This window comes from Somniosus microcephalus, chromosome 11 (assembly GCF_052327205.1).
Source record: "Somniosus microcephalus isolate GS21.2 chromosome 11, FLI_Smic_1.0, whole genome shotgun sequence".
NCBI lineage: Eukaryota > Metazoa > Chordata > Chondrichthyes > Squaliformes > Somniosidae > Somniosus > Somniosus microcephalus.
In genome coordinates, this window is record NC_140997.1 from 237,938,278 (window position 1) to 237,961,669 (window position 23,392).

The 23,392-nt window shown below is 47.9% G+C and overlaps 1 protein-coding gene across 4 annotated transcripts in view; it reads left to right on the plus strand.

Moving 5' to 3' along the window:
- The window catches only part of qrich1 (glutamine-rich 1), a 156,854-nt gene that overhangs the window by 97,222 nt on the left and 36,240 nt on the right, over positions 1–23,392 (plus strand). For all 4 annotated transcript variants that reach the window (XM_086002186.1, XM_086002187.1, XM_086002188.1 and 1 more), the window contains one exon: positions 3,323–3,629. In XM_086002186.1, the coding sequence (XP_085858312.1) occupies positions 3,342–3,629 (288 nt within the window). In that variant the 5' untranslated portion in view covers positions 3,323–3,341. Of the gene's footprint in view, positions 1–3,322; positions 3,630–23,392 lie in introns of those variants that run through there.

Consider the following 23,392-nt stretch of genomic DNA (forward strand, 5'->3'; position numbering starts at 1 on the left):
GTGAGCACCAGTGGGATGCTGTGTTTGAGTTTGGTGCGGGCACCAGTGGGATGCTGTGATTGAGTTTGGTGCGAGCACCAGTGGGATGCTGTGATTGAGTTTGGTGTGAGCACCAGTGGGATGCTGTGATTGAGTTTGGTGTGAGCACCAGTGGGATGCTGTGATTGAGTTTGGTGTGAGCACCAGCGGGATGCTGTGATTGAGTTTGGTGCGGGCACCAGCGGGTTGCTGTGATTGAGTTTGGTGCGGGAGGAGAGAATCGGCTCGGGTGTTCACTCCTGATTACAACCCTGTGAAATGCTGGAAACTGGACATTGGGTACGGACAGATTGGTGATATGTCAATCAAATTGCTGGTCAGCACTTGTCTTCTGGACACACATCAAGATGTCTATCTTGGCAGTATTCAGGAGTGATGTCCATATCACAGTGTAATTCGGTGCCTCCAGTGAAGGGGTTGGGGACTGTGCTTGCACACAGTGTCTGTACATGTGCGATAATTATTATGGCTGCGGAGCATTCCCACTGAGAGGCAGATGTGCGATCAGAACCATTCTACTCGGTACCCATAGTGCGCAATCATCACTCAGAAATACAATATTGCTCCTGTCGCCAACAATTGCTTGCTCCACGGTTGCTTCCAATAAAATACTGCACAGTATTGAATTTTTAATGCCAATTTTCTCCCTTCCCCTTTGTTGACTTCTTGCTGGGGAATGGTTTCAAATGTACCTGGTACTTTGTGATCAGACTTTGCTCTTGCAGACTATTCATTTTATTCCCCCCCCCCCCCCGCCAATTTATTTTTTGCTGGCACTGTTAAATTTTGAACACCTTTACTCAACTTTTTGGGGGGAGCTTTAACCCATTGTCTGGTGCAACTCGTCTTGGCTTTGTCCAACTTGTGTTGTATTTACAATAACTGCATGTCCTCTGGTTTTCGGGTTCTCCCCGCTGTTACTGTAATTATTCTGTGGCACCGCAGAACATTCTCCAAATCTTCCTCTCTGGCTCTTTTTTGTGTTGTGTCTCTGTCCACCGGCGCTGTCCGCCGTCCTCCGTCCTCCGGCACTGTCCTCCGTCCGCCGTCCACCGGCACCTGTCCACTGGCACTGTCCGTCCTCTGTCCCCCGGCGCTGTCCCCCGAGCACTGTCCTCTGTCCACCAGCACTGTCCTATCAGGGAAAATCAGGAAATGAAATCTGATCTGACTAACGGCTCCTAATCACAGACATTGCAATGCTTGTATTAACCTGGCCAACTACCTTAGCTCGGCATCAGATGCCACTTAAACATTTTTTTTAAACTTAAATCAATCCTAGCAGGATGCATGGTAGATAAATTCTACATACCCCAGTGAGCACTTTAACAGGAAACAAGAGAAAGTACACCTGTTCTCCTTGGAGCTGATACCAGAAAACAATTCCGTGGCCCTGTTTAATTCTCCTTGTCCCAGATGGGCCTGCAGTGTTGCTGGAAGCACTGACGTGTGAAGCAGCTATTGTTGCTAACTTGTCCTGCGGACTTGTTTTGGATTGCTTGCATCATGACGAGCAGTCAAGTGTTCGCCCCACAACACGTGTCTGCTGTTCGAAAATCTGCTTCAGTGTCTGACAGGTAGCAGGTTAACTTTTTATTGAAAACCTTGAGTAGAAAATTGGGAATCCTAGACACTTGATCCTTCATCTACTTTTTGATAGGAAGAATAAGGGGGCCGCATACTCCTTGGAAAATAAGTGCCTAAATGAAGTAGAGGAACAGAGGGATCTAGGGGTACAGATACACAAATCACAAAGTTGTGATGCAGGTTAATAAGGCTATTATTTTTTAAAAAGCAAACAAAGCGTGGGGTTCATTTCTAGAGGTTTGTAGAATTGAAAAACAGAGAAGTGATAAACTTGTATAGAATCTTGGTTAGACCACACTCGGAGCACTGTGCACTGTTCTGGTCTCTGTATACCTGGGTTAGACCACACTCTGAGCACTGTGCACTGTTCTGGTCTCCATATACTTGGGTTAGACCACACTCGGAGCACTGTGCACTGTTCTGGTCTCCATATTATATTAAGGATATAGAGGCATTGGAGAAGGTGCAAAAAAGAATGATAACCAGAATTGAGCAGCAAAGATTGAACAGGCCGGGGCTCTTCTCTAGAAAAGCGAAGACTGAGGGGTGACCTGATAGAGGACTTCAAATTATGAGCGGGTTCGATAAGGTAGATGTAGAGATGTTTCCACTTGTGGGGAGGACCAGAACTAGGGGCCATAAATATCAGAGTCACTAATAAATCCAATAGGGAATTCAGGAGAAAGCTCTTTACCCAGAGAGTGGGGAGAATGTGGAACTCGCTACCACAGGGAGTGGTTGAGTCGAATAGCAGAGATACGTTTAAGGGGAAGCTGGATAATCACACGAGGGAGAGAGGAATAGAAGGATATGGTGATAGGGTGAGATGTGGAGGGTGGGAGGAGGCTCGTGTGGAGCAGAAACACCGGCACGGCGCAGTGGGGCCGAATGGCCTGTTTCTGTGCTGTAAATACTTTGTAATACTGTGACACTGCTAAAAGTTTACTTTTCTGATACTGCAAAAATATCTCTTAAAGATTACAAATGCAATTTCCAAGTGTGGATGTATTTTTTTAAAAGCTAAGAAACCATGTAGTGATTTACATTGTGTGCAATAGCCTAGATGACGTTTGTACATCTAATCAGTAGAAGGACCTAAACAGGGCTCGGGCATACTGAAGCGTGCATCAAGCCATCTGCTACAAAAACTCTGGTTCTAGACACGTCGTGCAGCGTTCTACCCAGTGGATCCAGGGAAATAGTGTGACACCGTGCAGTGCAACATAGCTATATGGAGAAGTCCAATTTATGGGGGGGCGGAAATTGGAAGATGAGGTTCAGACTAAAACCTTGGAGTCTCAGTGCATCTATGACAGCGTATGCAGTTCTGACGAAGGGTCTTCGACCTGAAACGTTGACTGTTTCTCTCTCCACGGATGTTGCCTGGCCTGCTGAGTTTGTCCAGCGTTTTCTGCTGTTATTATGCAAGTTCTAGTTGAACTGTTCACTTTTTATTCTGTATTTAGTTCCTCCTTAATTAAGAGGTTCTGCTTTTGAGATGAAATGCTGTCTGTTGGAGGAAAAGCCATGAGCATGTTAACCTGGGCCAATTTTGTGCCCATCTTGCTTGCAGTTCTGAGTAGTGGGGTGCTGGAAGCAGATCATCTTCCTGCTCTCCTGGCGGAGGGGTGTGCGAGAAGTTAGAGTTGAAAAATAAAAGTATTCTTTAATTTTTTTTGTTGAAACCTTTGTCTAGGAATCCAGGGAAACTAACCATGAATAACTCGTTGGATAACACTATGTCATTTGAGGAGTACATTCGGTTGAAAGCACGCACTATCCCCCAACACCGAATGAAGGAGTTCCTGGAGTCACTGGCTGCAAAAGGACCTGAAGCCCTGCAGGAGTTCCAGCAGACCACCATGACCGTGTACCAGCAGGGCGGCAACTGCATCTACACAGACAGCACCGAGGTGGCTGGGTCCCTGCTTGAGCTTGCGTGTCCTGTGACATCGACTGTACAGCAGGAGCACCAGATCCAGCAGCAGGCACAGCAAATCCAGGTACGGCCTCAGTGTCCATCTCCTGACTGGCATGCTGACAACCCAACATCCTTAAGTGGCATGTCCAGAATTTTATGTCTAAGTTAAATTTGGGATTTCAGGGTGAATTAAAAAATTAATAGCTCTAAAATGGCTGCTGCAGGCCAGACTCGAGGCGTGCTAGTGCGCGAGAGCGTGTGTATTAGGATATGCAGCTGACAGAAGTGGAAGCTATTCCAACATTTGCAGGTGATGTCACCAAGCGATGGCATGTAGATAAGGAAGGGGGTCCAAGGATAGATCTGTGGGGGGAATCAGCAGATGTAACAGTGTGGAAAAAGGAAGAGAAACCATTGCTGGATATTCTCTGCCTTATGGGTAAGAGTGGAAACAAGCAAGGGCATTCTCACTGAGCTGGACAATGGAGGAGAGGCGTTGGAGGATGGTGTGGTAAATCGTGTCAAAGGCAGAGGAGGAATAGTGCAACACGATCGGTCATGGAGGGTGTCATTTGTGATTTTGGTTCAGTGCTCTGCAGAAACCTGATGTGGAGAGATTCAAACGTGAAGTTGCACGAACGGTGGGTGTGGATTTGGGAGGAGACAACATGTTCAAGAACTTTGGAGAGGAAATGGAGGTTGGAGATGGGGAGGCAGTTTGCAAGGACATAGGGGCCAAGGGTAGGTTATTGAAAAGGGGGTTGATGGCAGTTTTGCTTTAGAATCATGGAATGGTTACAGCATGAAGAAGGCCTGTCGAGCCCATGCCGACTCTCGGCTAGCCCCACTTCCCTGCCCTTTCCCTGTAGCTCTGCAAATTTTTGTCTTCAGGTACTTATCCGACTCCCTTTTGAAAGATGAGATTGAGTCTGCCTCACCACCCTTTCAGGCAGTGCATTCCAGATCCTAACCACTCGCTGTGTAAAAAAGTTTTTTCTTGCATCGCAAAAGAACCAAAGGCGACGCAAGAAAAAGTACCTGAGGAGTGGGAACCATTTACAATATTGAGTAGCAGGGGGACCAGGAAAGGGTGTTGGGTTGTCAGCAGTTTAGTGGGAATGAGGTCAAGTGGGCGTAGTCTACAGGCCTCCTAACAGTTGCAACTCTGTTGGAGTATAAATCAGGAAATAGTTGGGGCTTGTAATAAGGGAACAGCTATAATCATGGGGGATTTTAACTTTCATATTGACTGGACTAATCAAATTGGGCATGGCAGCCTTGAGGAAGAGTTCATAGAGTGTATTAGGGACGGTGTAGTGTCCGTGTGTTGATAGAGACACTGAAGACAGGAGTTGGTTCATAGGTGTTTACTAAGCAAAGTCTGGAGGGGTACTAACGGATATAACACAATATACAGGCTTATATAGCCCGAGTGGCCATTACCGGCATTACAGCACATATGGGGCTCTTAAAGGCACATACACTACAATTCCTCCCCTTTTAGCTAACCAGTACATCATATTTTAAGTAATTATTAATTACATGTTATAAGAAAAATAATATACACATTGCTGTAGTTAATTAATTATAAGTCAGTCTCTCTGGAGGCTTCCTGACTCGGTCCGGATAACGCCTCGGTGGTGTAGTAGTTTCTGGTGGTGTAGTAGGTTCTTTTGGCAAGGCTGATTCAGCTTGAATGCCAGTATCGGGTTCCAGTATCACCGGATCGGAGGTAGATATGGGTATCTCTACTTCATCGTTAGACGTATAGAGTTGTGGTGTAGGTTGTCCCTTTTCGGATGACTCTATGATTTGGTCAGCATGGCGCCTTATTATGCTTTCTCCGATGTCCACGGTATACATCAGTGGTCCTAGTTGTGTGCAGATAGTTCCAGGCTGCCATTTCTCGGTACGGTAGTCCCGGGCCAAAACTTGTTGACCTATCTGGAAGGTTCTAGTTGGCCTTTCATTCATGCCTTGAAACTGCCGGTTCTCCACGTCCCTTCTGATGTTGGGCTTGACCAAATCCAGCCAGCATCTTAGGTTTCTATTGAAGAACATCATGGCTGGAGTTTGGTTGGTAACCATATGTGTTGCATTCCTGTATGCGAATAAGAAGTTATCCACCTTGTGCTGAAGTTTTATGTCTTCATTACCCATGGCCTTTATGGCCTTCTTGACGGTCTGGACAAACCTTTCAGCCAATCCATTGGTGGCGGGATGGTATGGGGCGGACGTGTAGTGCTTAACCCCATTGTTTTTTAAGAACTTCCTGAATTCTTCGGACACAAATTGCGGTCCATTATCAGAAATCTGTTCCGGCAGCCCATTCCTGGCAAATATGGTCCTTAATACTGTGATGGTTTTTTCCGTGGTGGTGGAGGACATCTTTATTACCTCCGGCCACTTGGAGTGTGCATCAACCGCGATTAAGAACATTGAGTCCATAAATGGACCAGCAAAGTCAATGTGTACCCTTTGCCAGGGAGATGAGGGCCACTCCCATGGATGTAGAGGGGCTTGTGGTGGAGCGTTTTGGACCTTCTGGCATCCTAGGCAGCTCTTGGTCATTTCTTCGATGTCTCCATCGATACCTGGCCACCATACAAACGCTCTGGCTAGGTTCTTCATTTTCACTCCACCCAGATGCCCCTCGTGAAGCTCCTTTAGCACTTTATCCTGGAGTTTGGGTGGAATCACCACTCTGGATCCACACATCAAGGTTCCTCGGCACACTGACAGCTGTTCTCTTCTTTGCGAGAATGCTGGCAACAATGGTTCGCCATGTGCTGGCCATCCCTTCACTGTTAAATCGTAGACCCATGAGAAAGTCGGGTCATTTCTCGTTTCCCTTTCAATGGCAGAATTTGTTACTGGTAGTCATTCCACTATGGTAGAATGGAACATCTCCACTGGGTCTACTGTAGGTGCCTCTACCGTTGGCAACGGCAGGCGCGATAAACCGTCAGCATTCCCATGCTGCTTCGATCCCTTTGTATTCTATGTTGTATTGGTGTGCCCCTAGAAAAAGGGACCACCTCCTGTAGTCTTTGCGCTGTCATAATGGGAACACCCTTTTTAGGGTTGAATATGGAGATGAGGGGTTGATGGTCAGTCAGCAAGGTAAATTTTTGTCCGTGTAGGTAATGGTTGAATTTCTTCACTCCCCGTACCAGGCTGAGTGCTTCCCTGGCGATTTGGGCATAGTTACGCTGGCGCAAAAGCTATCGGCCGTTCCGAGCCATCAGGGAATTTATGCGATAATACTGCTCCTATGCTGTAAGGGGATGCATCGCACGCCAGTCTGATTGGCAGTGATGGGTTGTAATGAGCCAAAACTTCTTTGGATGTGATTAAGTCTTTGCATTTATGGAAGGCACGTTTGCAGTCTTCGTTCCATTTCCAAATTACTCCTGTTTGTAGCAGTTCATTAAGAGGGTGTAGAAGAGTTGATAAGTTCGGTAAAAATTTATGATAGTAATTTATTAATCCCAGGAACGACCTTAATTGTGAAACATTTTCAGGTGCTGGGGCTTTTATGACTGCTTCAATTTTTTCAGGTGACTTATGCAACCCGTCCTTATTTATTATGTGGCCACAATATGATATTTGATTTCGGAAAAATTCGCATTTGGGGCGATTTGCTCGTAGGCCCCGTTCTCTCAGCCTAGTGAGCACCTGCTCTAAATTGGCAAGGTGCTCGTTGTCGTTTTCTCCTGTTACAAGGATGTCGTCTAGGTAGCATTGAGTCCCCGGAATCCCTTGGAGGACTTGCTCCATAGCTCTTTGCCAGATAGCTGGAGCGGATGCTACTCCGAAAACCAGTCGATTTGTACTGGTACAAACGTTTGTGTGTATTTATCGTGAGATTTTTTAGAGGCTTCTTCATCCTCCATCTGTAGATATGCCTGTGCCAAGTCAATTTTGGTGAAACGTTTCCCTCCGGATAGTGAGGCAAAAATATCTTCTATCCTCGGAAGAGGATACTGTACCGTGTGAAGGACCGGGTTTACAGTCACCTTGAAGTCTCCACAGATGTGAATTTTTCTCTGTTCTTCAGATTTATCATTCTTCAATGCTTTCTTCATGATTGGGACGATGGGTGTTGCCCACTCGCTCCAATCTATTTTAGATAATACGCCTGCCTTTTCCAAATTCTCCAGCTCTGCCTCGACTGCTGGACGAATTGCGTATGGCACCGGTCTTGCCTAAAAAACTTGGGAATTGCTGTATCTTCCACTTTTATTGAGGCGGTGATGCCTTTCAAGGTTCCTAGTTTCTCTTGAAACACTTCCTTGGCGTTGGCCAAGATGTCTTTTAATCGTTCAGGTATGACGTCGTCATCATTTTTTTTCTTACTGGTCACCGTCAGTGTCTGAATGGAGTGCCAGTCTAAATGTATTTTCCTAATCCATTCACGTCCCAACAGCGGTGGACCACCATCTTGTAGAACGTATAAATACAACTTCTGTATTTCCTTGCCGTTGTATACAACAGGCACCCTTATTTTTCCTTTGGGGTATACTTTCTGCCCCGTATATGTTTTCAAGATAATGGATGTGCCTTTTAAAGGTATATGTGGAAATAGCCGCTCGTAATCCCGTCGATTTATGACGGTCAGAGCTGATCCTGTATCTAGCTCCATTTTAACTGGGGACCCCGCTATTGTGAGGGTAACCCAAATGGTCTGGTAATCTTCTTTGGCAATTACATTATGTAATTTGAGAGAGCTTAGTCTCTTGTTCCCGGAGTCGCTATCGCTCTTCTGGTCTTCGGAGCTACTGTCCGTCATCATTTGTACCTTTCTGTGCTTTTCCTTATTGATTCTTTTCCTGTTAGTGGACTTTTTGTTTCCAGATCGGCGCACACGTGTAATGTGTCCCATCTTTCCGCATTGCCTGCATGCTTTGTCCTTGAACCAGCAGTCCCTCTGGTCATGGGTGGATCTGCCGCAGCGATAACATCTCTCGCAACCCCGTGTCATTTCATGGGTGCCGAAGTCCTGTGGCCTTTGCTGTATCTCTGCAGCTCCTCTTGCACTGAAAGCCTTGTCCAGTGTTAAATCTTTCTCAGAAAATAGCTTTTTTTGTGTTTCTACACTTAGGGGACCGCAGACGAATTTGTCTCGCAGAGAATCTGCCAGTACTGCCTCGAATTGGCAGTGTAGGGTATCAACAATCTCCTTAAAATTCTTGTCCATCGGTTCGGCTGGAGTGATTAAGTTTCGTAACGGCTTGTATGTCTTTGCGCCCATTAGATCCAGAAGTACTGAAGCTTTTTTCTCATCTATTCCATTTGCGGTGCAATATACCTCCACTCTTTCCACATATGTGGTCCAATCCTCTATCTCGTTATCAAAAGCATCAATATTGCCAGAATTAGGCATCTTAGAAAAGATATGGCGCTTCCCGCGCTTTTCTTTCTTTTCTGCAGCAAAGATATGGCGCTTTCCCGCTGCTGCTGCCGATGACAACGCTGTTTCCCGCGGTTTCCGTTCTTTCATTTATTTATTTATTTATTTACAGTTGGAGACTCGTTCCCGCCGGACTCTCTCTGTAGGTCTGAACGCCGACCTGCTTGCAGCCGCGGCCGTCTCCCGCGTGCTCCCTCCCCGTCTGTTACTGCTTGCCTCCGCTTTTGCTGCTTGGCCCAGCTGTAGAGCCAGCCGCTGGAGCCCCAGCCTGACGCCCAGGAAGGATTACCGCAGTACCTGCCACCAGCTTGGCCAGCTGGTGAAACAACAGCTTCTTTCACTTGATTCTTCTGGACGCCAGAGGAATCGATGTCCTTGAGGTGCTGCCGAATTGTAGGTAAGTCCGTTTCCACTTCGTCGCCACTGTAGTGTCCGTGTGTTGATAGAGACACTGAAGACAGGAGTTGGTTCATAGGTGTTTACTAAGCAAAGTCTGGAAGGGTACTAACGGATATAACACAATATACAGGCTTATATAGCCCGAGTGGCCATTACCGGCATTACCGCACATATGGGGCTCTTAAAGGCACATACACTACAGACGGGTTCCTTGAGCAGTATGTAACTGAACCAACCAGGGGGCAGGCAATCTTAGATCTGGTCCTGTGTAATGAGACAGGATTAATAAAAAATGTCCTAGTAAAGTATCCCCTTGGAATGAGTGACCATAATATGGTTGAATTCCAAATTCAGTTTGAGGGTGAGAGAGTTGGATCTCAAACCAGCATACTGAGCTTAAATAAAGGAGACTATGAAGGTATGAGAGTAGAATTGACTAAAGTGGACTGGGAAAACAGATTAAAGTGTAAGACGGTACAAGAGCAGTGGTCTACATTCAAGGAGATATTTCACATCTTTCAAGATAAATATATTCCACTGAGGAAAAAGGGGAGTAAAAGAAAAGACAGCCATCCGTGGCTTAGTAAAGTAATAAAGGATAGTATCCGACTGAAAACAAGGGCATATAAAGTAGCCAAATCTAGTGGGAGGATAGAAGATTGGGAAGCATTTAAAAGCCAGCAAAAAATAACTAAAAGATTAATTAAGAAAGGGAAGATAGATTATGAAAGTAAACTAGCAAAAAATATAAAAACAGGTAGCAAGAGTTTCTACAGCTTTATAAAAAGAAAAAGGGTGGCTAAAGTGAACGTTGGTCCCTTAGAGGATGGGACCGGGAAACTAGTGGTGGGGAACATGGAGATGGCAAAGACGTTGAACAAATATTTTGTATCAGTCTTTACAGTAGAGGACACTAAGAATATCCCAACACTGGACAAACAGGGGGCAATGGGGGGGGGGGAGGAGCTAAAGACGATTAAAATCACTAAGGAGATGGTACTCAGTAAAATAATGGGACTTAAGGCGGATAAATCCCCCAGACCTGATGGCCTACATCCTAGGGTCTTGAGAGAAGTGGAGGTAGGGATTGTGGATGCATTGGTGATTATTTTCCAGAACTCCCTGGACTCAGGAAAGGTCCCGGCAGATTGGAAAACTGCTAATGTAACACCCTTATTTAAGAAGGGAAGTAGACAAAAAGCTGGAAACTATAGACCAGTTAGCCTAACATCTGTGGTTGGCAAAATGTTGGAGTCCATTATTAAGGAAACAGTAACAGAGCATTTGGATAAACATAATTTAATAGGACAGAGTCAGCATGGTTTTATGAAAGGGAAGTCATGTTTGACAAATTTGCTCGAATTCTTTGAGGACGTAACATACAGGGTGGATAAAGGGGAACCAGTGGATGTAGTGTATTTGGACTTCCAAAGGGCATTTGACAAGGTTCCACACAAAAGATTACTGATCAAGATTTAAAAAAAATCACAGGATTGGGGGTAATATACTGGCATGGGTGGAAGACTGGCTATCTAACAGAAAACAAAGAGTTGGGATAAATGGTTCATTCTCGGGCTGGCAATCAGTAACTAGTGGTGTTCCGCAGGGGTCAGTGCTGGGACCCCAACTCTTTACAATCTATATTAACGATTTGGAGGAAGGGACCGAGTGCAACATATCCAAGTTTGCCGACGATACAAAGATGGGAGGGAAAGCAGTGAGTGAGGAGGACATAAAAAACCTGCAAAAGGACATAGACAGGCTAAGTGAGTGGGCAGAATTTTGGCAGATGCAATATAATGTTGGAAAGTGTGAGGTTATGCACTTTGGCAGAAAAAAATCAAAGAGCAAGTTATTATCTAAATGGAGAGAAACTGCAAAGTGCTACAGTACAAAGGGATCTGGGGGTCCTGGTGCATGAAACACAGAAGGTTAGTATGCAGGTGCAGCAGGTGATCAGGAAGGCCAATGGAATCTTGGCTTTTATTGCAAGGGGGATGGAGTATAAAAACAGGGAAGACTTGCTGCAGTTATACAGGGTATTGGTGAGGCCACACCTGGAATACTGCGTACAGTTTTGGTTTCCATATTTAAGAAAAGATATACTTGCTCTCGAGGCGGTTCAGAGAAGGTTCACTCGGTTGATTCCGGAGATGAGGGGGTTGATGTATGAGGAAAGGTTGAGTAGGTTGGGACTCTACTCATTGGAGTTCCGAAGAATGAGAGGCGATCTTATCGAAACATATAAGATTGTGAGGGGGCTTGATCGGGTGGATGCGGTGAGGATGTTTCCGCTGATGGGTGAGACTAGAACTAGGGGGCATAATCTTAGAATAAGGGGCTGCCCTTTCAAAACTGAGATGAGGAGAAACTTCTTCACTCAGAGGGTAGTAAATCTATGGAATTTGCTACCCCAGAGAGCTGTGGAAGCTGCAACATTAAATAAATTTAAAATGGAGATAGACAGTTTCCTAGCTGATAAGGGAATTAGGGGTTACGGGGAGAGGGCAGGGAAGTGGACGCGAGTCTAGATTCGGATCAGCCATGATCCTATTGAATGGCGGGGCGCGGGCCGTATGGCCTACTCCTGCTCCTACTTCTTATGTTCTTATGTAAGGAAGCAGGAGGTGGACAAGATCTGCTTCGAGTAATAATGAGGGAAGAAACTGGAGGAAGGCGGAGGTTTACGGCCAGGGCGGAGGGAACCTTGGGGCAGATGGTCTCCGTCTCCATGAGCTTCTCGCTTGTTGGGGGCAATAGTAGAGGGTTTAAGAGACAGATAGCAATGGAGACAAGGAGCCGGGGATCATCCTGTTCTGTGTGGTTTTGACAGGAGAGTGTGGCCTGATGGTGCTTGATGTGATCCAGCCAGATCTGGTGGTGAATGGCTAAATTATTTATGTACCAGATAGGCTCAAGTCTGCACCCCTTGGACTTGAGGGACCAGTGATGGGGGACCGTAGCAGGGTGGTCGATTGGCACGGGAGAGAGTAAAGATTTTACTGGGGCGGGGGGGGCAAAAGCCATCAACGGTGGGCTTGAGGAAGTGGTTAAGTAGATCGCTAGCTGTAGAGGTATTGTAGCGAAATGGAGGGTCCTGGACTAGGCAGTCTATCACTGGCGCTAACTCGTTTTTACAAATCATTTAAATGTTAGTCACTTCATGACGGCGTCGATGTTGTCCCAGCCATGGAAATAATGAGTTCCCACTTCAGCCCATCTACCTCGCACTGCTCTGTTTCTGTGCAACACCCCCATTGTTTCGACTTGTCAATAGTTACTGAAAATTATTCATGTTGCCTGCCATCAAGCTTCTAAAGCGATGGCTTCCAGCCTGTGTTGTAAGATGTGTAAGCGGCCAACTAATTCCTGGCTCGGCACCAGTTCCTGCTCGCTGTGACGGGTGTTTAGAAAATGACTGGTCTTGGTCAAGCAGATCAGGCATTCATTTTGTGCCTCGCTGAAGAGGTTCAAAAGGGAGATTTTGTACCTGATTTTAGGAACTAAAGAGCTTGCACTCAAGCTTTTCATGTCCTAAGTATGTCTATTTTATAGCCAATCACAGTAATGTAGGTAATTTATACTCAACAAGGCCCCACAAGTAAATAGATGACCAGATAATCTGCTTTGTTTTGGTTGAACAATGGATATTGGCCAGGGCAAATGTTGCCGAGAGACCTCTTGCATTCACCTGAGAATTACTGATGGCCGTGCTTCTCAACATCTCGGCCCAAAGACAGCACTTTGGACAATGCAGCACTCCATCAACGCTGCGCTGAATTGTCAGCCTCAATTATATCAAGTCATCGTGCGGGATTTTCTTTGGCTTAGGTGATCTTGCTGCCATCTGAACCAAGCTGACACTTTCTATTAGACCGAAACCGGATCTGACCAACTGGTGTAGGAGTTGCACTGTCAAAAACTCCTGGTTCACCAATAGGTGTTTGAGGTGAAAAATTGTGACATTTCGGGAATTGAGGCATTGTTCATCAATTGGAATCATTCTTTGTAAATATCTCAGTTACATGTTAACAAAGGCTCATGGTCTGTCTATTTGGCTAAGGTTTCAGAAAATGTTCTTATATAATTAAGAATTCACAGTATAGTTTTAACAAAAATAACCAATTTAATTTTGACGTGCTTTAAAGTTCTGAAATATTTCAGAATGGAAAAGGAGAGGATCTTTGACGTGTCCTCGCCAGTTGGGACAAATGTGAGTGAAAAATGTTTTGTTTCTGGGGAAATGATTGCTAGTAGTTGGCAGCTTCCCTCTTTACATTTCTTTGAGTCCCAGTGGGCAGTCTTTCATGGTCTTATTGTAAGATGTACAACTGCTGTTAAAATAATGAGCTGCTGCGTCTGCTCCACCACTTACACAATGTGCAGGAGTAATGGTTTTCAATTTGACACACTATTACGGGGGAATGTTTACTATGCTAAATGACATTTTTATGTTTATTGAGGTTGAGAATTCACGCATGCAAAATGATTCTTAATACTATCGGTGGAAAGCAGTAATGAAACTGTTTGCTCAGAGCTGAACATACCTCCGATTATTTAGAGTAATATATGCTGATGGATTTTGTGGCTTCTCCAAAGGCTGAAGTTTACTGTAAACAGTAGAAAATCCCAGTCTCTATTAATTAGCTGCTATCAACTGTGTGTGTGGAATGGATGCTAGGGCGGGCAGAATTAACCCTGGGTGTTTGCTGTGATTGTTACCCAGTGACCACTGAGTGGGAATTTGATACGCTGGATTAGGAATTGTCTCCAATTCTGCAACCAAAAGGGTGTGGTTCAGCCTGGCGAGACCGATGGTGTCCCCCAAGGATCAGTCCTGGGCCCTCTACTCTTCACTTTTTTTATTAGTCATTACAGCACCGAAGGAGGCCATTCGGCTCATCGAGTCGGTGCCGGCTCTCTGTAGTGCGATCCAGTCAGTCCCATTCCCCCGCTCTATCCCCGTAGCCCTGCAAGTGCCTATCCAATTTCCTTTTGAAATCATTGATCGTCTCCACTTCCACCACCCTGGTTGGCAGTGAAACATGCAAAATTATTACAGGGCTTGATAGGGTGGATGCTGGGAGAATGGGAGTCTAGAACCAGGAGCTACAGCCTCCAGATAAAGGGTAGGCCATTCAGGACTGAGATTAAAAATTTCTTCACAGAGGGCGGTGAATCTTTGGAATCCTCTACCCCAGAGGGCGGTGAAGGCTCAGTCATTGGGTATATTCAAAACAGAAGTCGATAGATTTCTGACTAGTAAGGGCATCGAGGGATATGGCGATAGGGCCGGTGAATGGAGTTGAGGCAGAAGATCAGCCATGATCTCATTGAATGGCGGAGCAGGCTCGAGGGGCCGAATGGCCGACTCCTGCTCCTATTTCTGATATGTTAAAGATCACCCATTGTTCCATTATAGTTTTTCCTGTCAATCTTTGGTTCCCTTTTACCCTGGCTAGATCCCCTCTCATCCCATTGAAGTTAACCCTATTCCAATTTAGAAGTTCTACTTTAGATTGTTCCTTGCTCTTCTCCAATACTAATCTAAGCCTTATGATATGATCACTCTACCCAAGTGTTCTCCCAGAGACACTTGACCCACCTCATTCCCCAACACCAGATCCAGCAATGCCTCCTCCCTAGTTGGGCCGAGAACCTACTGGTCAAGGAAGTTCTCCTGAACACATTTCAGAAGTTCCTCCCCCTCCTTTCCCTTTACTGTTAATTAGGGCAGACATCGATGACTAAGTCCAGCACTGCCTTCAGTGTGCCAGTGCAGCCTTCGGTCGCCTGAGGAAGAGGGTGTTTGAAGACCAGGACCTCAAACCCGGCACTAAGCTCATGGTCTACAGAGCAGCAGTGATACCCGCCCTGCTGTATGCCTCAGATACATGGACCATGTACAGCAGGCACCTCAAAGCACTGGAGGTACCACCAACGCTGCCTCCGCAAGATCCTGCAAATCCATTGGCAGGATAGGCGCACCAACGTCAGTGTTCTCACTCAGGCCAACATCCCCAGCATCGAAGCTTTGACCACGCTCGATCAGCTCCGATGGACGGGTCACATTGTCCGCATGCCCGATACGAGACTCCCAAAACAAGCGCTCTACTCGGAGCTCCGGCACGGCAAGAGAGCCCCAGGTGGGCAGAGGAAACGCTTCAAGGACACCCTCAAAGCCTCCTTGAAAAAGTGTAACATCCCCACTGACACCTGGGAATCCCTGGCCCAAGACCGCACAAAGTGGAGGAGAAGCATCCGGGAAGGCGCCGAACACCTCGAGCCTCTTCGCCGGGAGCAAGCGCAGGCAGCGGAAGGAGCGCACGTCAACCCAAGCACCCCGCCCCTTCGACCACTGTCTGCCCCACCTGTGACAGAGACTGTAGGTCCCGCATTGGACTCATCAGTCACCTGCGAACTCATTTTTAATGTGGAAGCAAGTCATCCTCAGTTCCGAGGGACTGCCTAAGAAGAAGACGACTCTTATTATCCCAACCGATATTTGGGTAATTGTTAAAGTCCCCCAATATCACCACTCAATAGTTCTTGCACATCTGTGATTTCCTTGCAGATTTGCTCCTCTATCTCTCTCTCACTATTTGGAGGCCTATAGAATACCCCCAATAGTGTGATCATACCCTTTTTGCTTCCAACTCTAACCAAATGGATTCTGTCCTTGTCCCCTCAAGGACATCCTCTCTTGCTCCAATTGTACAGGGCCTTGGTGAGACCACACCTGGAGTACTGGGCACAGTTTTGGTCTCCTTATCTAAGGAAGGATATACTTGCCTTGGAGGCGGTGTAACGAAGGTTCACTAGATTGATTCCTGGGGTGAGAGGGCTGTCCTATGAGGAGAGATTGTGTAGAATGGGCCGATACTCTCTGGAGTTTAGAAGAATGAGAGGTGATCTCATTGAAACATACAAGATTCTGAGGGGGATTGACAGGGTAGATGCTGAGAGGTTGTTTCCCCTGGCTGGAGTGTCTAGAACTAGGGGTCACAGTCTCAGGATAAGGGGTTGGCCTGAACACACACTGCCTGTGGGGTGGCCAGCCCCTGGAGCATACGGTCCAGGAAACTCTCCTCCTCCCTGATGCTCCGCAGTGATTCCAGCTACCCCTCAAGACCGAGGTGAGGAGGAATTTCTTCACTCAGAGGGCTGTGAATCTTTGGAATTCTCTGCCCCAGAGGGCTGTGGAGGCTCAGTCGTCGAGTATATTCAAGGCCGAGATCGATAGATTTTTGGACTCTGCGGGAATCGAGGGATATGGAGATCGGGCAGGAAAGTGGAGTTGAGGTCGATGATCAGCCATGATCTTATTGAATGGCGGAGCAGGCTCGAGGGGCCGTGTGGCGGAGCAGGCTCGAGGGGCCGTGTGGCGGAGCAGGCTCGAGGGGCCGTGTGGCGGAGCAGGCTCGAGGGGCCGTGTGGCGGAGCAGGCTCGAGGGGCCGTGTGGCGGAGCAGGCTCGAGGGGCCGTGTGGCGGAGCAGGCTCGAGGGGCCGTGTGGCGGAGCAGGCTCGAGGGGCCGTGTGGCGGAGCAGGCTCGAGGGGCCGTGTGGCGGAGCAGGCTCGAGGGGCCGTGTGGCGGAGCAGGCTCGAGGGGCCGTGTGGCGGAGCAGGCTCGAGGGGCCGTGTGGCGGAGCAGGCTCGAGGGGCCGTGTGGCGGAGCAGGCTCGAGGGGCCGTGTGGCGGAGCAGGCTCGAGGGGCCGTGTGGCGGAGCAGGCTCGAGGGGCCGTGTGGCGGAGCAGGCTCGAGGGGCCGTGTGGCGGAGCAGGCTCGAGGGGCCGTGTGGCGGAGCAGGCTCGAGGGGCCGTGTGGCGGAGCAGGCTCGAGGGGCCGTGTGGCGGAGCAGGCTCGAGGGGCCGTGTGGCGGAGCAGGCTCGAGGGGCCGTGTGGCGGAGCAGGCTCGAGGGGCCGTGTGGCGGAGCAGGCTCGAGGGGCCGTGTGGCGGAGCAGGCTCGAGGGGCCGTGTGGCGGAGCAGGCTCGAGGGGCCGTGTGGCGGCCGACTCTTATTTCTTATGTTTTTTCCAACACTACAGTATCTTCCCTAATCAGCACTGCCACCCCACCTCCCTTTTTTCCTTTCCTATCTTTTCTGAACACCTTGTATCCGTGAATATTACCCAGTCCTCACTTTTTAAGCCACCTTTCCATTATTGCCGCTACATCATATTCCCGCATGGCTAATTGTGCTTGTAGCTCACCAACCTTATTCACCACACTTTGTGCATTTACACACATCCATTCCAAACCTGTCTTTGTATTCCTTGTAGTCCTCCTTAGTCTGCTCCTATCTAATATGGTACTACTCCCTTCTCTAGTACTATCCAACACGCTCCCTCCTTTATGCACCTTATTCCTCTCTTCTACTTCTATATACTGGTGCCCACCCTCATATCAATTTAGTTTAAACCCTCCCCAACCGCACTAGTGAGCCTCCCCGCGAGGACATTGGTCCCAGTCCTGTTGAGGTGCAACCTGTCCCTCCTGCACCATGCCTCAAGCCACGCATTGATTCTTCCTATTTCTACTCTGGCGTGTGGCACTGGGAGTAGTCGTCTTGGGCAGTCCCTCGGAACCGAGGATGACTTGCTTCCACATTAAAAATTAGTTCTTGGGTGACTGATGAGTCCAATGCGGGACCTACAGTCTCTGTCACAGGTGGGGCAGGTGGGTAGGGTGCTTGGGTTGACTTGCGCTTGGCTTCCGCTTGCTCCTGGCGAAGAGACTCGAGGTGTTCGGCGCCTTCCCGGACGCTTCTTCTCCACTTTGTGCGGTCTTGGGCCAGGGATTCCCAGGTGTCGATGGGGATGTTACACTTTTTCAAGGAGGCTTTGAGGGTGTCCTTGAAGCGTTTCCTCTGCCCACCTGGGGCTCTTGCCGTGCCAGAGCTCCGAGTAGAGCGCTTGTTTTGGGAGTCTCGTATCGGGCATGCGGACGATGTGACCCGTCCATCGGAGCTGATCGAGCGTGGTCAAAGCTTCGATACTGGGGATGTTGGCCTGAGCAAGAACACTGACGTTAGTGCGCCTATCCTGCCAATGGATTTGCAGGATCTTGCAGAGGCAGCATAGGTGGTACCTCTCCAGTGCTTTGGGGTGCCTGCTGTACATGGTCCATGTCTCTGAGGCATACAGCAGGGCGGGTATCACTGCTGCCCTGTAGACCATGAGCTTAGTGCTGGGTTTGAGATCCTGGTCGTCAAACACTCTCTTCCTCAGGCGACCGAAGGCTGCACTGGCACACTGAAGGCAGTGCTGGACTTCGTCATCGATGTCTGCCCTTTTTGACAGTAGGCTTCTGAGGTATGGAAAGTGGTCAATGTTGTCCAAGGCCTTGTCGTGGATTTTGATAATCGGGGGGCAGTACTGTGTGGCAGGGGCAGGTTGGTAGAGGACCTTTGTCTTACGGATGTTTAGTGTAAGGCCCATGCTCTCGTATGCTTCAGTGAAGGTGTTGACGATGATTTGGAGTTCGAACTCCGAGTGTGCGCAGACGCAAGCATCGTCTGCATACTGTAATTCAATGACAGAGGATGGGACGACCTTGGATCTGGACTGGAGGCGATGGAGGTTGAACAGTTTCCCGTTCTGTAAATTAGCTCCACTCCAGTGGGGAGCTTACTGAGGGTGAGATGGAGCATTGCAGCAAGGAAGATTGAGAAGAGCGTTGGTGCGATGACACAGCCTTGCTTGACCCCGGTTCGTACGTGAATTGGGTCTGTGGTGGAACCGTTGGTCAGGATCACAGCTTGCATATTGTCGTGAAGCAGGCGGAGGATAGTGACAAACTTTTGAGGGCAGCTAAATTTGAGGAGGATACTCCATAATCCCTCACGGTTGACAGTGTCGAAGGCCTTTGTGAGATCAAAGGCGGCCATGTACAGTGGCTGGTGCTGCTCCCTGCATTTCTCTTGTAATTGACGTGCGGTGAAGATCATGTCCATTGTGCCCCTTAGTGGGCGGAATCCGCATTGTGACTCTGGGAGGAGCTCTTCGGCCACTGGGAGAAGGCGACTGAGTAATCCTGAGATTACTACCTTTTTGAGGTCCTACTCTTTTTAACTTCCTCCCTAGCTCCTGAAAGTCTGACTCTAGGTCCTCAAGACCTTCCCCCCCCCCCCCTCTGTCGTTGGTACCGACGTATATCACTCCCTTCCCCCTGCAGAATATTCTGCACCCTCTGATATCCCTTACCCTGGCACCAGGGAGGCAACACACCATGTGGGACTCACGGTGATGGTTACAGAAACGCCTGTTTGTCCCCCTAACTATGGAATCGCCTAGAACAACTGCATTTCTACGCTTTGCTGTTTTCCCCATTACCCCCCCCACCCCCCCCCCCCCCCGGTGCAGGCCCTTGCCCATTGGTGCCATGGTCTGGACTGCACTCCTTGAAGGTGTCTTCCAAAATTCGATAGACTCTGGAACAGTACCCATGGATTGGCGGGTAGCTAATGTTTCCCCACTATTCAAAAAGGGTGGTAGAGAGAAAACGGGGAATTACAGACCGGTAAGCCTGACATCGGTAGTGGGGAAAATGCTAGAGTCCATTATAAAAGATGTAATAGCAGAGCACTTGGAAGAAAGTGACTGGATCGGACAAATCAACATGGCTTTACAAAAAGTAAATCGTGCTTGACTAATCTACTGGAATTTTTTGAGGATGTAACTGGTAAAATAGATAAGGGAGAACCAGTGGATGCGATGTATTTGGATTTTCAAAAGGCTTTCGATAAGGTCCCGCATAAGAGATTAGCGTGTAAAATTAAGGCACATGGGATTGGGGGCAAGGTATTGACATGGATAGAGAACTGGTTGGCAGACAGAAAGCAAAGAGTTGGAATAAACGGATCTTTTTCCGAGTGGCAGGCAGTGACTAGTGGGGTACCGCAGGGATCAGTCCTTGGACCCCAGCTATTCACAATATATATTAATGATCTGGACGAGGGAACTAGATGTAATATCTCCAAGTTTGCAGACGACACAAAGCTGGGTGGGCGTGTGTGCTGTGAGGAGGATGCCGAGAAACTCCAGTATGATTTGGACAGGTTGGGTGATTGGGCAGAAGCATGCCAGATGCAATATAACGTGGATAAATGCGAGGTTATCCACTTTGGTGTCAAAAACAGGAAGGCAGATTATATTATCTGAATGGCAATAGATTGGGAGAAGGGGAAGTGCAACGAGACCTGGGCGTCCTTGTGCACCAGTCGCTGAAAGTAAGCATGCAGGTGCAGCAGGTGGTTAAGGCAAGTGGTATGTTGGCCTTCGTAGCGAGAAGGTTCGAGTACAGGAACAAGGATGTCTTGCTGCAGTTGTACAGGGCCTTGGTGAGACCACACCTTGAGTATTGTGTGCAGTTTTGGTCGCCTTATCTGAGGAAGGATGTTCTTGCCATGGAAGGAGTTCAGCGAAGATTCACCAGGCTGATACCTGGGATGGCAGGAATGACGTATGAGGAGAGATTGGGTCGATTGGGCTTGTACTCGCTGGAGTTTAGAAGAATGAGAGGGGATCTCATCGAAACTTATAAAATTCCAACAGGACTAGACAGACTAGATGCAGGAAGGATGTTCCCGATGGTCAGGGAGTCCAGAACCAGGGGTCACAGTCTAAGGATAAGGGGTAAGCCATTTAGGACTGAGATGAGGAGGAATTTCCTCACCCAGAGAGTGGTGAACCTGTGGAATTCTCTGCCACAGAGGGCGGTGGAGGCCAATTCATTAAATATATTCAAGAAGGAGTTAGATTTATTTCTTAAGGCTAAAGGGATCAAGGGGTATGGGGAGAAAGCAGGGACCGGGTACTGAGTTTGGATGATCAGCCATGATCGCATTGAATGGCGGAGCAGGCTCGAGGGGCCGAATGGCCTACTCCTGCTCCTATCTTCTATGTTTCTATGTGTCGTCACTCCCAGCAGTCTCCAATCCTGCGTACTGGTTTGAGAGTGACACACACCCCGAAGACTCCTGCCTCTTCCGGATGGCCATCCATTTACTATCCTGAACACACTCTGCCTGTGGGGTGGCCACCTCCTAGAACATACGGTCCAGGAAACACTCGGCCTCCTCGGCAGTGACTCCAGCTGCCATCTCAAGCTCGGAAACCCTGAGCTCGAGCTCAAGCAGCTGGAAACACTTCCTACACACATGGTCCCCCAAGACACATGAAGTGTCCTGAAGTTCTCACATGGTGCAGGAATTGTAAGCAACGGGTATAGCTGCCCATTCTAAAGAATGTCTCTTCCCTCTTTCAGAAGCTATAAACTATTAATTTTAATGAATGTCTCTAGATCTCAGCTCTCCGGTATCGCTGTCTCGTGCACCCTCTCTCGGACCACTCCTTGTTTAAAATACCAGATCAGCACCACTTCCCTCCGTGCACCCAATTCCGAGTTTATTACTCTGTAGCAGCAGTACTCCGTTGAACTGGACTCTGTGCTACTTACTCCTGACTGAATGACCAGGACGGTGGTGTTGGGAGTATGGTCAGTATAAGTTTGCAGCTGAGGCGTGCAATCAAATACAGTGAGATTTAGGTGTGCTGGGGGAAAGAGCAGCACATTGGCAAGTGCCATCTAACCTATAGTGTCATGTAGGACCAACACCGAATACGCTTACAGGGAGCGATGATGAAAGCGGCTGAGGGAGAAACCGGTCTAAGTGTTGTGCATAGATCACTGAAGGTTCACGGCCAATGCAGAGAAGCTGTAGCTAAAGCTAATGGTGTTGGATTGTATTAATAGAACTATTCATTACAAATCAAACGGGACCATTCTGTCATTATACAGGTTGCTGGTTAGATCACATCTGGAGCACTGCACCTAGTTTTGGTCCCCTCACATGTTGGGTGATATAGTGGCCTTGGGGAAAGGTTCCGGGTGAGCTAAGAGAATCATTTCTAGCTTAAAGAACCTTCATTACTCAGCTTTAAGGAGCTGGCTCTATTTACTTTAGAGCAGCGTAGACTTCGACACGACCTGATCGAGGTTTATAAAATAATGAAAGGGCTAGATGGCGTGTCTATCGATGGATTATTCCAGTTTGATAGATTGGGGAGGACTGGGGCATGTGTTTAAACTACGCCAAAGTAGGAATAGACTGGATGTTAGGTGGTGGTTTTCCCAGAGAGTAGTGAGCCTGTGACATGCGTTCAGGAGGTTGCTGGGACAGAGATTGCATCATATGGAAGGTAAGTGATCACACTCGGTCCGTGAGATCTCCTGGACTGGTTTCCATCGTCCGAGAGAGGAATTTCCCAGAGTGTTTTTCTCTTATTGGCCCTGGGTTTTCTTGTGCCTCCCAGGAGATGCGGAGGAGTAGGAAGTCGCGATGCTCCGACCATCGTGAATGTGGGGCAGGCTTGATGGACCAGCTCGTCTTTTCCTGCCTGTCGGCTTCGTATGTTTGTATGCTGAAAGTGAGCTTCTGTGGGCACTGGGTGAGGATAGGACTGGGCTTAGCTATGATGTCTCCCACCATAGAGAGGCTGCAACATTCGGTGTAGCGCCTCACCTGTCAAATGGTCACTCGGCCAAGGTAGTGGAGGGCTGTGGATCTGCACCCCAACATTGGCAGCTTTAGACAATTGGCAGGAAAGAGTGAACACACATTTTATGAAGTGCCATTTTCTGAGTAACTTCCATTGTGCATCTGGCGTTCTTTCTTGCTGGGCAATTGAAGCAATCGGCGTCGAGCATAATTGAATGTATCTCTTGTCTAGTTAGTTCAACTTGGCTGTGCGCATTAGATTGGTTCGGATTATATTTTCCTTTCCTGTAATCTTTCCTGTAAATTTGTTTAACTGTACAAAATCAGGTTTTTAAAGTGGGGGAAATGACCCAAAAGAGCTAATCATTCAGCAAAAGTTTTCAAGATCACCCAAGGTCGTTGTAGAATTCAGGTTTAATTAAAGTTTTACTGTGCATTAACTTAAACTATTACCTTTCCACCATCACCCCAATCTATGTTTTTAAATGGCTACAGAAATATGGCTAGGAAGTTAAAAGGATAACATTCTGT